This window comes from Crocodylus porosus, unplaced genomic scaffold, assembly GCF_001723895.1.
Source record: "Crocodylus porosus isolate Cpor-Errol unplaced genomic scaffold, CroPor_comp1, whole genome shotgun sequence".
In the NCBI taxonomy this organism is placed as follows: domain Eukaryota; kingdom Metazoa; phylum Chordata; order Crocodylia; family Crocodylidae; genus Crocodylus; species Crocodylus porosus.
In genome coordinates, this window is record NW_017728914.1 from 16,658,310 (window position 1) to 16,680,794 (window position 22,485).

The window sequence follows — 22,485 nt, forward strand, 5'->3', positions numbered from 1 at the left end:
CGCTCGCGCCCCCGTGGGCTTCCGTCCCGTGCACGCCCGCCTCTGTAGCTGCACGAATAAGCGAGGCCTCTGTTTAAAACGACCCGTATCCCGGCGGTCCCAGGCGGCTGCCGGCAGACTGAACTGCGCGCGTTTGGGGCGGCCTCTCCCCCGGCCCCGGGCTTCAGCCCGCGGAGCGCGAGGGCGCCCGCCGTGGGGCTCCTGGCGCGGGATGACTAAACGTTTATTCGGGGGGAGCCGAGGCTCGCTGCTCCTCAGCCACGGCTCACGTCTCTCCGTGCAGCGCGCACCCTTGTCCCCCCCCCCCCTTCCCTGCAGCGAATGAAATACTTCTGTGAATTGAGGAATCAAAGCGGTCCTGCCCCATGCCCGTCCCCGTGCCAGGCGGGCGAGGCGAGGACGTGTGCCCACCCCGGATCCGTTCAGTGAAGCAGCACAGATCCGCGGGGCCAAGTGGGTATTGAGCTGAGGAGGAGGTGTAAAGGGAGCTCCAAGCAGCGGGCAGATTTGCAAGGAATGATTTAAGTCCTCTCTCTCCTTTTTTTTTTTTTTTCTCCCCTTTTCTCCTCTCTCTCTTCTGCTGGGGATTTAAATGTCACTCAAAACATCCCCAAATCAGCTCCCTGCTCGTCTCTGCTCGCTCCTGAAGCGTTAATTCGAGCAGCCCCTGCGTTCCAGCAGCTCTGGTGCTTTGCCCACAAAGGTAAGGCGGGTCGGCGAGCGGAGCTGCACCGGGTCAGGCTGAGCCCGAAGCCCCGGGCCGCTCGGCGGGGGCTTTTCTCGCCCCCTCCCCTTCCCCCCCGGCCGGGCTGCATCTACCTGAGGAACTCGCCTTGCTGCTCAAGGCAGATCCGTAGCGCTGCATGTGTGATACAACGCGAGCTCCCCCCGAGCCATTGGAGCTGCTCTAGGAGGCGATAGAAGGGAGACGTTAGCATTTTTTGCCTTCCAAATTTGTCACCCTCTTGCACGTTATAAATAACCCTGAGACCTGCCTAGGCAGGGACGTCATTAGAGGACCCCCCCCCCCAGCCCTCGAGCAGCCCCGCCGGGGGGTGGGAAACATTGCGATCCCTTCTCCCAAGAAACTGTTCGTCATCCTTGCAATTTTTCCCCCTCCCTGAGAAATACTGGAGGCTCAGATCCCCCCGCCCCCGCGCCCATTGCAAACCCAGGTCCCTCTCTGTGCACCTCATCTGCCATTTGGGCTGTTGTTTCCAGGGAGCATAAAGTTAAACACCGCCCCCCCCTCCCTCCACCACCACCTTTTCTGCTTCTTGTACCATATGTATGCTTTGCATGCCTATTTTTTAACCTTATTTTCTCCCGTTTCCAACCCGATTCTGCACATCCCCCCCGCCCCCTTTTAAACTAGATTGCAAAACTGCTTCTACCCTGCAACTCCTGAAACTTCCAGGCTGGCTGTAGTCAATGTTATATACTAACAAAAAAGGACAACAAAAAATACAATTGATCCTCCTGTAGATGACTTTTTTTTTTTAAATAATGCATTTCCTTCTTCCCCTTTAATTCTTCTTCTTCTTTTTTTTTTTTTTTGGCAAGGAAATTTGCTCGATCTCCAGCAGCAACCACTGCTCCTTTTGATGTTGTGGTACGCCGTGCGCATGCGCCTCACATTAGAATTACTGCACTGGCCAGAATAAGTTGGATCTCTTCTTCTCTTCACTGAAACCCTAAATCATATCAAAAGCCAAAGGGATGGTGAGAGTCCGGAGAAAGGGTTACTTTGGGATTTGGTCATTCCCCTTAATAATAGCAGTGGTGTGTGCTCAGAGGTGAGTGATGGAGATCTCTCTTTTACTTCACTTGGAATTGCACTGTATGCTACTGGCTGTTAATAGGAATGTGCAGATTGGAGCCGAGAAATAAGATCTGTGTGTTATTGTTATTTTTTTAGTGTCAATGACCCTAGCAATATGTCACTGGTAAAAGAGACCGTGGATAGACTGCTGAAAGGCTATGACATTCGCTTGAGGCCAGATTTTGGAGGTAATTTGCTTTTGAATAAGAGATGCTACATACCCGGGCTGTGTGTGCTCTGTATGTGTGTGCTCTCAAACGTGTTGTGGATGTGTGTGTGTGTGTGTGTTACCATTTTCGCAAGCTGATTTAAAGTTAAGCCAATTGTTACTCAATTTTCTTAGCCCAGGGTGCTCTTAATGCGATCATTTAAATCTCCTGTATGTTTGTAATCGCTCTCTCTCTCTCGTGTGTGTGTGAGAGTGTGTTTGCGCGGATAATTTATTAACCCGTAATTAAACCCTTAGTTAATTGGCTTTATTGAGATGCAAATCTTTTAAGTTTATCCAGCGTTCATTCCAACGAGCCTAGCGTGGCTGTGATCCGTGCTGTTTGAGTACAAGATGTGCTGTTAAAAATGTCATTTAACCCCTTGTATAGTCCTACTTTGAACTAGTTGGGGGTTTTTTTAGTCTAAAAACCCAGGGGATCATTGGACACTCGGTCTAGCTTATACCCCCCTCCATACGTTATGCCAGTGCTACATAGCCCAGACCTAAGAGCCTGATGGAAATCACTGGGAGCTCAGCTGAAATTGCCCGTTCTCACTTTGCACATCGCATGTATTGACCAGAAGGAGTTAAAATGTTCAGTCATCCCCCCCACCCCGGCATCAGGTCGAAGTGGTTCAGGCAGTGATCTGGTGTGTGTGTGGCTCCAGCCGGGGGATCCACAGCCCCCATTATTCACACGTGTGTGCATGTTACATAAAATGTCCCCACAGCTGCCGGCGGAGGCGAAGGGTGAACACACCGTGAACTGATGGCTTTGGCGTGGAGCAAGTGCGAGCCTGGCTTGAGGGGGGGTGCTGTTCGGGGGCGGGGGAGAGGGATTTGGGGTTTAATTAAAGGCAAACTCACGCCATGTCGCCGCGTGATGAGTCCTGGTAAGTGTGGGAAGAACGAGTTAAGTTCTCAGAGATCACATTGCGGACCATCTTGTTGGGTTGCAGGTCCCCCCGTGGCTGTCGGTATGAACATAGACATTGCCAGTATAGATATGGTATCGGAAGTCAATATGGTGAGTACTGAGCTCCCCCCACCCCCACCCCCTTTCTCTCCTGAAGACACGATGATGATGGTGATGATGAGAAGCTGGCGGGGAGGGATGTGATCGTTTTTCATTTGGCCACATTGTACGATGGTTTCGACTCCCGGTCATCAAAACAGCCCCCCCCGCCCCCAGTCGCTTGCTGTTCTTTCCCTCCTGTGCACGTTAAGCCTATTAAGGACTTGCTCTACTCTGCCCGGAGAGATGCTGGCAAGGGCCCTGGTTGCCTGCTCGGCACAGAAGGCGTTACCAATGGAAACCTCCCTGCTGATGGGGAGGAGGGGGGATAAAACACCCCCCCCCCCTCCCGGGGAACACATTGACCCGGAGGGGGTGGGCTGTCGGTTGCTCAGGTGCACGGCCCATGAACCCCCAAGGAGGGGGAAAACATCCGGTAGATTAATCATCTGCAATAGAGACATTAAGGGTTATTTTTATGTTATGACTCACAGCATGTTCAAAGCTTGTGCGCTTTATTGACAGTCTTACTATGTAGCTGCTGCCGCTCGAGCCGCGCGGCGAGCGCTGCGGAGCGGGCGCCGGAGTTTCCAGGCGGAGGGAAGCGGCGAGCCCGGCTTTGCTCGTGCAAGGGCGCCCCCTGCCGACGGCCGGGCCGCGCTGCAGCCCGGAGCGCCGGCCGGGGACCCTGCTTCCTGCTCGCGGCCTCGTGCACCTGGTGTCTTTTCCTCGCAAGTGGAGGCCGTGGGCCGGCAGACCCCAGGTGCTTTCCCCGAGCCAGAGCTCTGAGCCCTGCCTGTCAAACGCTTGCAAAGGCCTACAGGCTTTCCTCCTGCCACTCAGCCAAAAGTGCTGAAATGTGCAGGGGAAGGTTGGGAATTGGGTGCACCAGGGTCTCAGTCTCTGCCCAGGCAGGTTTCTTTATCCCTTTTCTCAAGCTGAATTCCACGTGGGACCCTGCTGTGTTGCAATGGCTGAGTTGAAGGCCGGTTGAGGAATAGCCCATTCATGCCACCAGAAGTTGGCCTTGTGCTTTATACCTATCAGAGCTTTCTGACTGTGGCGCTGGACTTGAGGTCAGACTGAGGGTTTTTTATTCCCCCCCCCCCCCACAGACCTGCTTTCATTTCTGAGCTTGTTAGAAATGTAAGATTTCGTGGTTCATGAAGTGTACTGCTGGAAAACTCCTACACTTTTCTACTTTTTTTTAATGCAAATGAAATATTCTCGTTACCTAACTTATGTTTCTAGTGGTCATTATTAGCCAAAGAAGGGTTTTTAAAAAAAGTTTTTAGGCTATGAGTTTAATTATCCTTGCTCTTTGTATCCGTTATCAAAACAGTTGAAATGGTCTATATTTGCTAAAATGATGAAATTGCTCATGGGATAAGTTAACTAAATCACTTGTGTGTTCTGTTTTCATTATCTGGGAGACTAATGAACTGTTGAGAGGATAGCAGCAGCTTTGAAACTATCATAAGGCTGAGGAGCTCTTCAAGGATTATGCTGATACTTTTTAGCAGTCATTTTATTTCCATGGAAATGTTTATGGGTCAGATTCTACAGTTTTTTACAGATCCTTCAGAGTCTATCCTAAAGCACTTTATCTGCCAACTCACAGAATTTGGCCCTGTGTTTCCAGGTACTTATTGGAATACTGGCACCATGCAGGCGCTAAAATGTGCTAGCAGCAAATGCAACATGTTAAATGCTTATTAACAAATACATGGGCTAATAAGGAGATGTCACATTTAAAACAAACTTTCCTATTTGTTCCTGTTCTTGGCAGATAGTTGCAAAATAAAATAAACATGGTCATTGGAACATTGTTGGTAGTTAATGATGCACACACTCTTCTTTAAAAAAAAAAAAAAAGTTTTATTAATAGGGTTTTTTTCCTTTCTTATGCTGACTTTTGTATTCACTGATGTATTTTTCCAAATGGTTCATTGCCCCAGCCTGGATTAGTATTGTTTAAAAATGCTGTTTTGCTCAGTCTAATGCTGTTGTCAAGTGTGCTGTTTTTTTTAAATAAACTGAGGATGTTCTGTGGGGAAAAATGATCCATAGTATAACATGATAACATTAGACCTAATGCATAGAATTATATGCTGAATCTTCTAAGTGTTTGTTTGTGAAGACTTGCTAATAGAATGCCTGATCCTGCTGTGTTGGGAAACAGTAAAACTCCCAATAGTTTCACCAAGAGTAGGCTCCATATTTATGATCTTAATTTTTTAATAGATTAACTAATATGTAATACAATTCTTCTTTTAAAAACTTACGGACTTCTAATTTAGATAATTATCAGTATGGAATTTAGTGCCAAGGTCTTTTCGGAAAGTTTAAGTGCCACAAACACAAAACCACATTTAATGAAAAATAGATTGTAATGTGGGTAACACAGATATGGACATAAATAGTTGCCTTTTATAAATATCTACTAGCCATGTTGAACTAGTAAGGTTTTTTTGCTGAAGCTAGCATGTGGTCAGTATTCAAAAATTTATATATATGACAGTAGAGAATCTGCCAAAGTTTATCTCTACTGAAGAGTGTTGGTATCACTGAAGAGTGTTAGTTTATGTGACTTGCCATGCAAACGTGCTCATGTGCAGATGCATGTGTGGACATGCGCACGCGCGCACACACAAACACAAATGAGTGGAAAACTTGGTATTTTTTTAAGAACATTTTATAGCCGTTCTTGATAGCGGTTTAATGAAAGGTCTGGCTTCTGGAAAAAAACATGAAACCGTGTAAAGCCTTGTTAGACAATCTGATAAAATTGGCAGAGGGTTTGTTGATATGTAGTTAATTTTATCAAGCATAACTAAGAGTTGTGGACCAAATATGGTACATAAAGGGAGTTCTGCTTAAATAATTTGAACATGACTTATCACATTCTTAATAGCACACATTTGTCTGAAATATTTTTTTTCTTTAGTTTGATAAAAATTCGTAATTTATAATAAGGATAATTTCTTGGCCTACTTCACTGTAACATAAATATGAGAATTAATTTATAGTTCTCTAGAAATCGTTGTATACAATAGTATGACCTGAAAGATCCATAATAAATGGAAAGACAGGTGTACAACAAAAGATTGAAAGACATGCACTCAACATAGTGGACTTTATCTTCCTTATCCATTGGAAGGTTTAGTTTTGACTTCGGTAGGAATCCAGTGCAAGCATATGGCCCACTATCTGGCATTCAGTCTTTTGAAGTAATGAAAGCTACAGAGAAATCCTTTCTGATTATAAGGGATCATTTTCCTATTCATAGAAAAAGCAAAATGTAGTCAAGGCAAAATTCCTGTTGACTTCAACTGAAGACAAATGATTGTCCAGTTGTGTGCATGTATATTAAAGGCAATTAAGCTTTTGCCTTTAAGGAGAGAGTAGGCACCCTTACTGAGATCTTCTCAGCTAATTTCAACATTCATTTAGTTTATAAATTTCTCATCTCTCCCCTTCCTTCTCACCTTGTATGCACCTCTACAGAGAGAAGGATAACTTGATTATTTTTTTTTAAATCAGCCTAGAGCTGAGGAAGACTGAACCTCACAAATGATCAACAGGACATCAGGTTCTGTGGTTGCCTTCAAAAGAGAGCATTCTGTATGGAAGAGAATTAAAACTGGAAGCAGTTCATTTATTTTTAATCTCTTCTAGTAAGCAATCTGGACACAGATGTATAAATGTATATTTAATTTTCAAAACCCAGGTTCAAACATTGTGTATATGCTGGCAAGAATAATGCTTTCCAAACCATGGCCATATTGAAGGCTCATAAAGTCAGGTTTTCAGACCTACTTGAGAGTTAGTAAGTGTCATTTTCTATTTGCATTCATTCTTCACATTTTGCACAGAAATAAAGTATCTTAGGTGATGACTTTGTGCAGTGCAGTAGTAACTATATCTTAATCCATTTACTTCATTCAGTTTTGGCTTTGGACCATATTACCCTTAGTTAAGAGTTTGCTACTTTGCCAGTCATGCTGCAGATATCCTTAGACATTTCTGATTTCAGGTGACAGTTGAAAATAAACATGAAGAGGTGTGATAACTACTTAAACCAAAATGGTGTTCCTGTGATAATGAATTCAAGATTAGCTGTATTTCAGTGAGTCTAAATACAAAAGTCTCAGGAGACTTTCCAGGTGTTTGCTACTGTACTTGAATTTCCTTCCCAGCTTCCTTTTCCCTAATAATAATCAGACTCATTATAAAAATCGTATCTCAAGAGGGTTTAATAGTCTATTTTTAAATAACTAATGCCAGCTGAGATGTCAGATTTCCAAATATGCACCTTCTTTAATAATAATTGAAACAGAGTATTTTAGACTAACATTAGACTAGCAACTGAAATTCTCTCCTGTCCCCAAACCTTTCCATCACGCGTTGTGATTAGAAAACAAGCTTTTAGCTACTAGTTTGTTAGGACTATCAGGGGCAAATTTGGGAAATAATTGTGTTTGCCAGTTTTTATAAAGATCATACATGGTGTATTTAGCAAATGTTCTATGCATAGGTCTTCTATATGGGTCTCAGAGGACAAATTTTTTATAGTCTATGGCTAATATGGGATTCTATTATAGAACATCTTAAAACAAAAAAAGAAATGTTCTGAAGTATGTTGTTTGTGGTTATATCCAAAAAGTCATTGTTATTTAATAATGCATTTATTATTTAAATAATGGATTTTGCATTTAATTAACTGACATATTGTTCTTAATGAACGCATTGCTATCATGGAAAGTGTGAGGAGAATGCAAACAGATTACTTGGTTAAAAATATCTGTATGTATAACTAGACAGATTTTGGCATGGATTTAGTATTCATGCTTGGAGTTAAATTGATACAATAGACTGGTTTGTCTTAGTGGGAGCCATTATGGTTGATTGAGTGTATAATCTTTCCATCGAGCGGGAGTTACAGAAACAAAAGAGCTGTTATAGTCTATCAGGGTAAGATTCACTTCTTAAAGCATGCCAGATTTTACACAACAAATCCTAAGAGCTCCTAGCTTTACAGCGTTAGGTTTTCTATATTAAATTTCAGCATTTGTGCTCAAGGTGTCCCCAAATTGTTTTAAAAAGTAAGGTACATCGGAATGTAGCGAGCCCAGAACAAAGCTGGGATAGAGCAGTGGTGGACTCTGACTTTGAGTCCTCTTCTATAGTACAGACCCACTGGGCTCTTGTAAAATCTATAAAACTTCCTTTAGTAATCTGTGATGGAGAGGAGCATCAGTAAGGGATCAACAGATGCAGGCTGGGTTTATGAGAACAGAATGAGTAGGGTTCTTAAGTTTCAAGTAGCAAAACTGAGGTAGGAAGATTGTTGTTCACATACTATGCACTTTCCTGTATGTAGGACAGATGAGGAGTGTGGTGGGTAATGCTGATACAGGGGAAAAAAGAAGAAGGGTGAAACAAGACCTATCAGAAAGAGCCGGAATGAAAGAATAAAAGGGGTAGAACTTTTATAGAGAAAAAAGGAGAAAAGGAAGAAAACAAACAAAAAAAAAAAAGAGTGAGGGAGGGAGAATCTGAGGGGAAGGCAAGGTATATAGAGAGCAGATGGGGGTTGGGGGAAAGTGAAAAAAAATCCTGCCTGCTTGTGAGTTATCTATTTACATATAGGAAGTCATGGTACAGAGAAGTGATAGAGAATGGCCATTTCATCTGCCTGATATGACATCAAAATATGAAAAGTGAAGTTCAGGTGGATCTTGAGAGAGCATCAGCTTTCTGATCTGAAAAAGATTTCCAGGTTATAGTGGATTATTTGCTCATTATGTGTTTGCTCTTTCTACATTGTCACAGATGTGCATAACAAAATAAATAAAAGGAAAACTGCTTCTTTCCAAGGAACTTGGGTGTGAATTGTTCAAGTTTTATGTTTGAAATAGTAGAGTTAGAGCTTTTTGGACTCCACAATCAGCCATAACTACAAGGCACAGCTGGTGGTGTAGAGTGACCTTTGAGAAAAGTAGTTACTTGTGTGAACTCTGCAGTAGCTTTCATGCAACTCGGGACACAATCTGTTTTAAGATAGCAGTTATCAACCTTTATAGACTCAAGGTACCCCTCATTTAACTGAAAGCACACCTCCATAACTTTGTGAAATGAATTTATTTATTACAGTACTTAATTACCTCCCTGCAGAATACCAGGCAGTAGGGGAAGGGAGTGACCAGGTAGGGATGAGCCTGAACCTTAGCTTATTTGCTCACACCTGGCTTATCTCCTCAAACCTTAGCAGCACCCATCAAAAGATCTTGGGGCACCGTGGTTGAGAACCACTGTACAAAGAGAAGGCATGTCGGTTTGAATATCAGGTTTACCTTGTGCTGGGTTTGGATAGCAGATCTGTAACTTCTGAGTCAGAACAGGGTTAAATGTAACATTTCATGTGAAGGATACTCTTGTGATGCAGTTTCCTTTCTCATATGTGAAAACTAAGTAGGCCCTCCAATGATGGACTGAGATTTGAATCCATGAGCACCTAGTTCAAAAATGAGAGTGCCATCATGGATACCATATGTGTGGGTCAAACTGTACACATTAGAGCAGTTATAACATGTATACTTATAATGAAAACTGTTCTCTTTTAAACACCTACAATTTGAGCTTGGAAAATTAAATATTTTTATCTATCTGTAGGAGCAATTTTGTTTGTGTGTGTGTATGTATGTATGTATATATAATAACACTTTTCTGACAGGTACACAGCTCTCAGGGACTGTTTCAGGAACAGATTGAAGAGAGAAAGAAGGATAATTCCCTTATAAAAATGGTAACAGAGTGATGTTGGAGCCGTGATGGTCTAGGGCTTTTGCAAGAGGCAAGGATTTCTTAGGGTCATATCTTTTATTGGACCGACTGCATAGTTAGGATAGAGTTAGACAAGCTTTCAATTGCAAGACATTCTTCATCAGGTTGTCTAACTCTATCACAACTATGCAGTTGGTCTAATAAAAGATATCACCCTTTATAAAAATGGTCATTTTATAGATCTACAGCCCCTGTTTGTATTAGTTAACTGTAAACTCCTTGGCCTATGTTAGGGAGCTGTCTTTATGTTGGTACCAGTCTCGGTCTGTATCTCCTTGTAAGCTTCTTTTTATATCTTCAAATGGATGACTTGGGAGCTACATCCTATTTGGTTTTCCTCCCCTAAGGGTCTCCTAGAACACACAGGAAACCTCCTTCAGTATTACCAGTCAAAACCAAATTTACAAATGTGTTGTTTGGCAATATACTGCTTATTTAAAAAAAAGACGGGTGAAAAAGATGACGTGTTAGCTCTTATTCTATTGCAGAAACATCTGTAAAGATATGTGCTGGGAAAATATAGCTACTGATCTTGAACCTTGGTGACTTTTATATTTTTATAAGCTATTATCAGTGACCCAGTTTTTAATTGCTCCTTGGAACTGGCTGTCTTTTTGTACTTCATCCAGATAGCTAGATATATTTTGCTTCCAGTTAAGATAGTTTTATCTAATCAGGTCCAGGTTTTTATCTTTTTCCAAAGCCACCACCCTGGGGAGTCTTCTGGAAAGTTGTCCAAATACATCTTGCCTTTGGGTTTGCTAGGAAGTGTTACTACCAGCGTGTGGGCCCTTTTGCTGGGACCAGTGTTCATGCAGAGGTTGTGTAGAGTTTCAGAAATATACCTCAGTATATTACAAATGATCTTTAATCTTGAGTCCAATGAATGTGTCAGTTTGTTTTATAATAATAATTTTTTATTATTTAAACAGATGTTCTTTTTAGAGATCTTTAAGGAAGACTGTAAGAGTGAGTTCCTACTTTAACTATTAGGTTCCTTTGAGGGGTTAGGTTTCTAAGTGCAATCATATTTCACCCTGTTTGAGCCCCTGAAACTTAATGTCACAAAAAGAAGTGAGGAGGAGAATACACTGACTTTTCTGTATAAACATTTTTTTTTCTGTTAAACCAGAAGGGTAGAATAAAATTATGCTTGGGCATCTGAATCCACCTATGTGCCTAATAAGTGGTATTGGATTTGGCCAATAGTGTCTAGTTTAAATGTGTGATTGCAGTGGGATTTTTTTTACAAAAGGAATATTGGACCTTGCAGCCCTGATGCTACAGGGGTTTGTTTTTGTGCATAGGGACATCTGCATCCATTGATTGCTCCATTAAAGGCAGTGAGGTTCTGTGTGCATGAGCCATTCATCTTACACATAACATACTGCAGGATTGTAGCTTGTAACATTCAGCATGATTTTTAGTATCATCTTTTCTTTTTTTTTCAATCTAAAGTAAATGCAACATAATTTTGCAATTATGTCCTTGAAAATGGCAGAATCAAATTTTGTTTTTCTTTTCTTTCAATGTGTCTGATTTGTTAATTGAACATCACTTTCTATGTACTAAAGTATTTCAGTCTTTTTGCACAGAAGAGGTTTATTTTTAAATGGATCATTTTGGATTTATTCTGCAGATGAATGGCTAGTTGCCAGAAATTTAAAGAAATTGCCTTGGAGATGATCTGTACAACCGAGTTAATAATTACTGCCGTCTTGTTTTTGGTTAACATGTATCCATAAATATTTAAGTAATTTGGCTCCTGCCATAGAAAAGAAGATGTATTAGTCTTTGCCATGTTTTATGGACGATATCTTGGTGTTAAAATGTAGTAAAGCACATGGAGTGCACTTTATCTCATGGTATGGAGCTTGCTTTATTACATAACTTTTCTCTTGGCAATTGCATAAAATCTTTACAAATGAACTGTAAGGTGAAATGAAAAATCTTATTTTATTATATATAAAATAAGCATATGTACATGCCCACATGTCATGCTCTACAAACTTGACACAGTTTTGAAGTGCTTTTTGCGGTTGTGTTAATGACTCGTCAGTGTTCCTAGCCTCCCTTTTCCAAGGTTTATAATTTGGCAATCTGTGTTGAATTGGGTTGAAACTTAGCATGAATAATCTTGGATTCCCTTTTCCTCCTCCTCTGTGCTCTTTTCTACTTTTCAGCCCATAATGTAGTAGTGAACTAGATCTCATTCCTTTTATTTCAGTTCTATTTAGCAATTAATCTAAATGTGATCAGCTGATTTCCTTGTGTGAATTAAGGTGGGCAGGATTTTGGTTCCTTCTGAAAAATCCATACATGGGGGATGCCCTTGTCTATTTTTTTGTAACAGAAATTTTAAGTAATGAAAAAAATTATTTTGCCACTTTTTCTAAAATCAGGACTAAGACTTTAAAAGAGACATAATACAATGTTTCAGTTTTTAGTATTGAAAAATTGGCTGTAGTGTGCACACTGCAGCTTGTAATTAAAAAAATAAATAAGCATAACTATATTAACATTATAGTGATATTATGCATTGACAAAAGATAAACAGCATAGAAGCAGCCTTGTGCTCTCATGTAATTATTCTCCAATACGCTTCTATGAGCATTCCCACCCCTCTGGTTTTTTTCAACATCAATATTACACTAAAAAGAGATGTTGTAACCATCATCGCAAGAGTGGTATAGAAATAATAATGGCCACTGAAAAATATTATAGGCCAGTGCAGAAAATACTCTTTCTTTTATCTTCAAGTGCCATCATTCAGAGCCCTACCTGTATGTAAATTCAAATTAGTAGATTCATTTGGTAAAGTTTTGTCTACAGAAGATCTTTGAATGTTCTCTGTTTAGATTGTCATTTGAACATGCCTTCGTCCTTGAAACCAGCAAAGATTCCAGTTGACTTTGGATCAAGCTCAAAATGCATATTTAGGGACCTGTTTTAAACCAAATTTAAATTTTGCACAAACAAGTGTGCACTTAAATTCTTGTCGACCAAAACTGAAAATTTGGTCAAAATTCTCTCCCCAAAGACAGAATTTCATTAACTTCACTAGGATAAACAGGTGGGAATGAAGGCAGAATCAAAGCTTATGTTTGGATCTGAATCTTTCCCATGCTGTCTGATGCTGCTTAAGGCACAAACAAAACTTTAATCTCTGCTTGTCCTGGGCTGCTCTTTGCATTAAGTCCTCTAAATTCTGTTAAATGAATGGATATTTATTGTTCTTCCAATAGAAGAGAAATGCAGCCAAACAGCTTGTGGCCACTCACAAAAGTGCAACTGATTTAATGAAAAAATGGTTTCTCTTGTGATATTCATCTTGAGCCTATCATAGGAAGACTGCCTATCGCACACAACAAATTCAGCTCTCAGTCATGTCATATTTCCGCAGGTAAATTAGCAGAGAGAAGTAGATAGTCATGCTAGTCTGAGGTCAGGCAGAAGGCAGCATAGAGGTGCACCTTAGACTAAGTTAATCAGAGATGCCTAAGCTTTCATAAGCAACTGCTAGGTAAATTAGTAAAATTGTTATGGGTTTGCAGGAATGTCACAGAGAGAAGAACTTGGTGTTTTTAAGGAGATGTTTGCTTTATTATTTTGCAACAAAATAAAAAAAAAGGTTTGCAAAACTAAGTAGAATAATAATAGATTAAGGTGACCTAGTATACGCAGGCATCATCCTTGTAAACATTTTTACCCATGTTAATTCATTTTCCTAACTCATTAGCTAACATCTTTTTCATTGGTTACAGTTCCATGTAAATAGCACTCTAGATTTCCAAGCCTTGTCCTCCTACCAGATGAACTTGTTTGACACCCCTGTTAAGCAATTAGAGTTGAAGACATTTAGATAACTGGGGTAAAACAGAAAGCAGCAGCTTGGCAAAGGGGCATAATTAACATATTTGGAATGTGAAAAAAAAGTTTTGTGAGCTAAGAAATGTTTGAGGACTTTTAGGTATTTTAGGCTGAACTTTCTCTTTCATGTTGGTTTGCCTGAAAGCAATAACAGCATATGGGCCAGATTTTTCAGAAGATCACAACACTCAACGACTTCCATTGGTTTCAAGACTGAAATTCATGATTTTCCATCAGAACTAGTAGGTGCTGATCACATTTGAAAACTGGCCCTCTTAAGTCCCTGAATGGGATCTCAACTCTCTTGAAAACCTGGCCTCACTTATGAGTACAGAACCATTTTGATATGCTGGCCCTTAAACTTTGGTATGTATTGAATCTTTTATAGGTGTTTAAACCGTGAATGATTTACTTGAGGCACTTCTAGTCTGTGGAATAAAAGATGTATGCATTTCAGGTTGTGGAAACTAAAAACCTAATTTACCACATCTGTTTAACCAAAAAAGTGAAATAGCTTGAAGCCATTATGATCCATAGGAGTTAATATGTATTTGGTTTGCCTAATGCTTATAATTCAGTAGTCCAAAAGTCTTTATGGTCCATTGTGTAAATCCATATTTATGTTCTGTTTACAAACTATATGTTTGAGTTAATAGACCTAGCACTTCCAAAGGAGTGTTGCAGCATAGTGTGAAAATTCTTCCTATTTCAAGCACTATTGACCCAGTAGGCTCTCTTGGCTCCCGAGGAGCTGTCACACTGACTGTTAATCCATACTTGGCAAATATGCACTGAAAGCACCCATAAGTTTTAAAGTCAAACAAAATTAGTTTTCAGGTGCAGCAAACTGAATTCCTAAATGAAATGATTCAGGAATATTTCTGTATTTCCATATGTTACTCTATAACAATTATTTTCCCTTCCATTTGTGAAATGAGAGGGAGAAATATGGTTAAGTATATATCTGTCTGTCATATTTACAAGTGAAAAGCAGTATATTGCAACTAATTCCATCATTATTTTGTGTAATGTAATCCCAGAAATAATCAAAGAAGCCCATCTAGAGCTAACTATTAAGCAGAATGAAATCCTTCCTAAATTTAGAAGTGATGCTCATTTCATTATAAATGTCTGTGTTATTTGAATCAGCTCTGCAATTTTTCAACGTATTCCCTTCGCTTTGAGAGGTCCACACTCGAATGAAGAGTAAAGTTTAGGTGCATATTTTATAAAGATCCTTAGTTTTCTCAAGATAAAATACTTATTCACAATTTATTCACTTGGAAAATTGTTGTTATTTTCAATTTTAAACAAAGCTCTTCTTAAGGCTTAAGAATGTTTGCAGAGTTAAATATAGGTTTTATTTGTAGGTAGGGACCTACCTAAATTGTTGTGAGACAAAGGCCTTTTTGTGGCCTGCTCGTGGCATTTTGCAGTGGCTCTGCTCCTTGATGCTGATTGACTGAGACGCCCAGGGAGGGGGCAGCTGCCATTTTGATGGCTGGCTGCCCTTCATGCAGCCTTGCCCCTTGGTACTGATTGGCAGGGAAGCCCTGGGAAGGAGGATGGACAAGTGCATGGCTGCCATTTTGATTGCTGGCTGGCCTTCATGCTTTCCCATCCCTCAGTGCTGATTGGTGGAGAAGCCCCGGAGGTGGGGGGTGAGGGGGGGGGAAGGTGTAGAGGAAGGATGAAGGGGCAGCCACCATCTTGGAAAGGCACAGCAGGGGGAGGTGAGACAAGTGTGCAGCTGCCACCTTGTCCGTTGCCCTTTGTGCCACGCTACCAGTTGGCAGTTTCCCCTCCCAGCAGTGAGGACCACTGGCTCCCAGTGGGGAGACGGTATATTTTATTTTATTTTATTGTTGATTTAGCAGACAATCTTGAATCCCTTGCTGTGTCCCCCTAATTAATTTGTAGGTGGCTACAGAATCACCTCAGCCTTCTCTTGCAGTTAACTAAAATATATTTTAGTTAAGTATAGCTTTCATACCAAGTTTCAGCCAAGAATATATTATAAGAGCAGGTTCATAAGTTCCTGAAAATAGGTTTGTAATGGACATGACACAAGTCACTTAACTATAATTATTTTTGTTAATTTCCATGCCTAGAAATTAATAGTTTTCACTGATCTACTGTAATATGGCACAAGTAACTGTTTTCAAAGAAACAATAGTAATTTCAGTAAACTTGCTGTAAGAGAAGATTTAGTTAAAATATGTTCACCCTTATGCAAAGGACTTGCAGATGTCTCTGCCAATTCAGATCCTATATAAGCCTTATTTTGAAGTCTGAAAATAATGCCTATCTCTTGTGCTGGATCAGGACAAGGATGAATTTCATATTATGTTGACATAAAATTCAGACCGCTAACTGACTTTCGCTTCAAAGAAACTAAGTCTGAGCATGGACCGGGTCGGAAGGTTTCATACCCATTGCTGTCATTTGCTCATTGTGAAGTGAGTGGGTAGTCTCAATGCTATTACTGGACAATAAGGCCACATCAGAAAATATATAGCTCCCTTTGGCAGTTTTAGGAGAGTGACATAACTTCAGGAGTTTTGGCACAGAGCTATTCTGTCACTCCTAGAATTTGTCCCTTAATTTTCATTAATAAAGTACAGTAGTGGAGCAAAGTGAAAAGGGCCTACACGATTTTTGCCAACACTAAACCCATTCTTCTCACTAAATGGAGGACTTTAGTTTCCAGCTATGTCTTGTTGTTGCCTTTTGCCACTTTGAATAAATTAATAAAAATAAACCTTCTTGCTCTGAATCACAGCACTGTCTTAGGAGAGGTGTGTGCTAATGAAAGGACTTGAGAGTAAAATTTAATTTTGATTAACTTTTTAATTGGATTGACTTTTTGAGAGCAGGATGATGTATGAACATTTGATATGTCACTTGACATTTTAGTTATGAGGCATCAATTCTACAGTATATACTGACTAGATAACCATCTCAGTGCAAAGGCTGCAGTTATGTAGAGCAGATTCAAAATAAAAGTTTCCTATCAAAACAAAGGCCTTTTTTATACCAGAAATGTTAGTTTGTATGGATATTTGTGGAAGCTGTTAATTTTATATGCAGATATTTCATATAAAATGTACTTTGACTTTGTTCTTTAAGTGGTCTCTCTGGAAATCAATAAAATAATATAGTCATTTTTTTTTGTTTTACTCATGTAGATTTCTCTATAAATTACAAAACAAGAACCTATTCCTGGGGAGAAAGGGTAAAGGTAGAATAAGCCTGTTTTTATTTTTTCTTCTATGGTTATTCTTTCCAATATATGGTGGGAACCAGTTATAGTAAAAAAATGAAACTGTATGGAGGAACAAAATGGTCTTTAGTGTATTTTGTTAAAGAATGATTGTATTGTTTTTGCCATGATGTTAAATAATATGTGTTGACTGTGATATAAACAAAAATTTCATGCTTCTCTTAGGTAGCTAGGAGTTGAAATATTTGACAGGGTAGAAGAAAAATGCATGGATGGGGGAAAAGCAGGAGAGAAGTTATTACCTCTAAGTTCACCTTTCTGGCTCAGTTTCTGTCTGTTTATTTATTGTAACTCTTTTATTTTTTCCCCACTTACAATCTGTTCTTTTGACCACTTTGCTTTATTAAAGCTAGACATCTGCAGCTCTGTTCTCTTTGCTCTTTGGGAGTGAACAAACATTTGCACTTTTGAATAAATTGTAGGACTGCTACTGCCATTTTTTCCTATAGTTGCTATAGTTGAACTACTTTAGAAATGTTTGCTTTTGAAAGAAGAGCACAGGTACTGTGTTGGCAATCTGCTACATAGAATGTACCTTTTTTCTGTGACACTTTTTCTGAGCTTTTTACAGAAAGATGGTGTGGAGGGAAGTATTTATTTCAGACATAAGAATTTTGAGTGTGGTGGAACACCGGATTTAAGTCTCATACCTGACCCTCTCTCTGAGATGGCTCCAAAACTGAAGGAGTTACGGTTTTTGATTTTGAATTAAACTGTAGCATTTACTTTGGTTGAACAAGGATCCTTAACATGCCCATTCTGTTTCTTTGGCCTAAGCGTAAAATACAATATATATAAAACAACTCAGGTGCCTAAAGGTTATTTGCCATTGTGCTTCAGAGTGCAGCCAAAACACAGATATTGTGCTTTTGTGTTCAAATATACAGTGCTTGCCATTCATTTACAAAAGATCCAGATCTACTTATGAAACAGCAGCAGCATTTTTCTATGCCATACTGCATTTAGGCATCTGGATTTCTTACTTTCAGTTATAATATATAAGATACATTCTGATAGTGACGCTGATCTCGGTGTGGAATGTGTCAGTGTTACATACTGTCCCTCAATCTTTGAAATATAGCCAAGTAACACGTGAAACATGAAGGCCTGGAATGAGACTATAAAGGCATGAATCTCAGATTCATGAGTTCTGTGTGCACCGTGGTTTCAGAATCAAGTCCTTAGCACTGATAGAAAAGTCATAGCATGATGTTGTTTCAGAACAGTTGTTGTCAGTCTTAGTGACTGGGAGAGTATGCTTAGGGGAAACTCAGTATTGAATCAGGCGATCGTTAGTATGTCTAATAATTCAGAAGACAACTGAAATTTCCTATATGGAAGTGTCTTGTCTGAAATGAGCCTACTTTCTACCTGTTCCATAGTCTCTAGAACCACTCATTAAAGATTCTTTTTTCTAGATAAACCTTAAGTAATAGTGCCCAACCGAAAGGCCATTGATGTCAACAGAAAGCCTGCTAGTGACTTCAGTGAGCTTTGAATCAGGCCAATGGGCTCCTAATAAATAAAAAATGTAACAGTTGTAGGTCAGCAAGCCAAGTGTCGTTTATTGTGACATTTTTCCATAGTGAGCAGACACTTAGGATGGCTGCAACCAGCCTATAGTTTATAAGGTAACTAGTCAGTTGGTGCAAAGATAAAGGGAGACCAAATCCCATTTTTTATCTTTCGTGCCTCTGAAGCCAAATTGGGATTTTAAGAAAAATAAAAAATTGATACCATCCTTTTGTTCCATTCACAATCTGGAAATCTGCCTGTAGGTCCACAGTAGCTTCTGAATGTTTCTAATAAAAACGTTCGATACTGAAGTAGAAAACAGTATTATGCCTGAGATTTATGGAAGGCTGGTGGCGGTTTCTACTACATTTAGCAATTGGCTAAATTTTACTCTGTTACATTGCTGTAATTCTGTTGGTGTGACAGAGATTAAAATATATCCCATGCTTTCTGTTTTCAGGTTCTGTGCAATGGAAGGCCTTGACTTCTATTCAGAAATCCATTGTTATAACCCTGCCAAAGTTGAAGGACAACCAAAAAGGTGTTGGCACGGCATGCTGACAGAAAACTGTCAGTCTTATCCCAACAAAATGTTTTTTAGCATGCCCATTAATAACTAGAATAGGTTATTTAGTAGAGTTAGTGTTTTAAAATTTGATTTGGTGATTATTCTACCCCAATTATTTACATCAAATAGCTGAGTTGCATATAGAAAGGAAAGAATATGCAGCAACTTTTCTAGATTTACCAAGAGCCAAAGGTCTTTGTGGTATCTCTTATTGACTCCTATATAGTTGGGAGAGAGGTTGGACAAGTTTTTGGGCATTCTTGCATATGACTTCTGAGAGTCAACTTAATTTCTTAGGGTCAACTCTTTTGGAAGCTGTGGGCAGAATGTCTTCCCTAAACCTTCCAAATTCCTTACGCTGAGTGCTGAATTCTTCCATATATAAAGAATATATATATTCTTTTCTTGCTTGTTCTTTAGCTGATTCCCCCCCTCCCTTTTTTGTCCTTTCAGTGAAAGCAATAATAGCTTAAGGAACTGAGTTTAATTAGCAATACTATAAAAATATTGTATCACAATTTTTCTCTATTTAGCCATATATGGGCAAGTCTACACAAGATGTTTACTTTGCAGTCGACTAATTAACTGTGAAGTAAATGTCTTAGCGTCTACACATGCACCCATATTACAGATCACAAAACTAATAAACTCTACAGCAGTGTAGGACTTGCACTGCTGCACATGAAAAAAACCTGCAGCATACATGTGTAGATGCTGACCCAGCTGGCTGAGGTATGAGGGTGCTTCAGTGCAGGGGCTGCCTGTTGATTAGCTCCATACTGAAGCACTGTCATACCCCAGATAACCCCACCGCAGCACATTGAGCCTGGCTGGAGCTGCCCAAGGCTGACTGGCTGACCCCTAGGACTTCCTGCCAGCCAGGGCTGCTGTGACCCAGCTCAATGTGCTGTGCTCCAGGCGCACGTGTAAACTACACACCCGGGAGCTTCCCAGACCAATAAAATGTGGAGTAATAAACTCCACAGTTTATTCCTGCCCCTTAATGGCATGTGTAGATGCACCCAGTATCTAGCAATTAAGATAAAATTCCTTGAATTGCCTTGAAGAGGGGGTTGCTTTGGGAGGACTTAGTTTGTGGAGGAGGGATGTGATTTTTTTTTAATGATTATGAGAGTCAACAGGAGCATAGAAGAGGTCTTGTGGAAGGAATGGAGGCAAGCTTGGCCAAGTAATGTAGTAACGTGGGATTCTTGTGTGTGTAGCTTTTGTTGGAGGTGTCCTATTTTAAAAGTAGACTTTGGAATAGGGCTTGCTAATATACCTGCATAAATAAAAAGTCGGCACATATAACATACCCCCAGATATAATGCACCCTATTTTTGGAATGCCCCAAGAAGGAGAAAAGCTCTTACCTTGAAATAGGTAAGTTCCTAAGAGCTGGGGGTTAGGGGCTTCAGAGCCACAGTCTAGGGCTAGGGTCTTGGGAACTGGGAACCACATGCTGGGTCTGGAGTTCTGGGAACCAGAGAGCCATACACCTGGGCTCAGGGCATGCTGGCTCTGTCCCCATGGCCCAGCCAAATCCAGCCATGGCAGCACACGGGCCACACACTGGGACCCAGTCTAATCACAGCAGGATGGGGTGTCATGTGACAGATCTGGGCCTGATCAGGCTACAGCAGAGTTGGGAGTCATATGATGGCTCCAGCGCTCCCAGAGGCACAGAAATTAGTACTGCCACTGCTCTGCCCCCTCTACTGCTGTAGCCATGTGTCTGGAGCCATGCAGTGTCCTTTTTCTCACATATTACACATATACCAATTTTCCTTAGCTGATTTTGGAGGGGTGGGGAAAGTGCAGGTTATATGTAAGAAAATAAATAATAATAAGATAAATTGTAATTGAGTATACTGGGATGTTTGGCTTAGTCATATTGGTTTTATATAAGGTAATATATTACAAGGAAATATTGCTCAACCTAGATTCTTTTTTTCATTCAAAAAACCTTAGAAAAGTTCAGTGTTTATATTTACATGCAAGGTAATCATAACATTTAGTGTTCATAGAGGCCTTGGAGGCTCTCTAATTTTTCATTATTATTCCGATACCTTCAGATGGTTCATTTTTAATACTGTGTAAATGGTTTGGATCATCTGCCTTCATCTTTAATTGACTAGTGTCTACTTAAAGACTAATGAAACCTCAGGAATAGTGATTGATGGACAGTATAAAACATCCATTACTGTAGAGAGCAGTGACAGAGGACTAACAATTGCATTTTTAGTGCCTTAAATTGTATTTAAATAACAGGCACTTAAGAGAGACAAAAAAAAAAAAACCCCGTCAAAGCTACACTTCATTTTAAATATGTATCTTCAAAGTAATCCAGTAGATTGTTAAAATTAGGCAAAATAAGATAAACAGCGCCCCCTCCCCCCACCATGAAAACCACAGATTGAGTATACTTTATTTTTTTTGAGGGGAAAAATTAAATAGGAAACAAGTACCTATGTGCTGTATGCTGCTGGGTTCTGGTTTTATTGGTATGGTGGGGTTGAATCATTATTCTTGTCTAAGTGCTAAACTGCCACATTAAAATAGTCTCCCTTTGAAAGATGAGTCTGAAATGAAAGAAAGTTTGAAATGTCATCCCTAGATACGGTCCTTTCAGTTTAGGTCATACAAGGTTTCATTTATTGTCTGCGATAAGAAAATTAGGGCTTCTTTGTTCAGGCGTTTGCTCTAGCTTCTTCAAATATCGTCACCGAATAAGGAAGATTTTGATATCCTAGATTCAGAGGTTTGTTTGTTGTTGTTTTTTTTCCATCCAAAAGCTCCAGTTCCTTGTTGTTACAAAATTCGTCACAAAATGGGCAAATTCTTTTCTTGAACTGCTCCTTCCTCAGCTGTGCTCCATTTCTCATCAGTCTCCATCTTTCTCTTCTTCCTACCCCTTTTTTAGGGTAGATAGGTTACAGTTGTGTGCCATGTGTGCTTGTAGAATCCAAGATGGCTTACTTGTATATTGCTTCTCAGCACTAGAATGACTAGTGATTGGGCTTTTTTTACATTTATGAAATGGATCTACTTTGAGTTGTGGGTAGATATCTTTAGAGACCTCATGCTAGCTTACCTGCATCAAAGGCATAGTTGAAATGCATAACTTGTCATTACTAAGAAATATCTGCTAATGGACCACACCATTAGGTAACAATAAGATGGGTTTTTATCATGATATATCTAGAAATCATATATTAAACAATTTTAGTTCACTGAGACTTTACTGACACAAGAAGCTACACAAATATTGTCAAAGTATAAGGAATAAAATGTTCAGATACATGTCTGAGTTCAGATCCATCCATGGTATGTTGATTTATCTGTTATAGTTTTT

The 22,485-nt window shown here is 39.9% G+C and overlaps 1 protein-coding gene across 2 annotated transcripts in view; it reads left to right on the plus strand.

The window, feature by feature from the left end:
• Positions 1–283: 283 nt before the first annotated feature.
• The window catches only part of GABRB2 (gamma-aminobutyric acid type A receptor beta2 subunit), a 282,514-nt gene continuing 260,312 nt past the window's right edge, over positions 284–22,485 (plus strand). The window contains exons 1-4 of one of the 2 annotated variants that reach the window (XM_019534884.1): positions 284–703; positions 1,564–1,796; positions 1,919–2,010; positions 2,993–3,060. In XM_019534884.1, coding sequence (XP_019390429.1) covers positions 1,720–1,796; positions 1,919–2,010; positions 2,993–3,060 — 237 coding nt within the window. In that variant the 5' untranslated portion in view covers positions 284–703; positions 1,564–1,719. The remainder of the gene's footprint in view (positions 704–1,563; positions 1,797–1,918; positions 2,011–2,992; positions 3,061–22,485) is intronic. The other variant, XM_019534885.1, reaches the window with a different exon arrangement.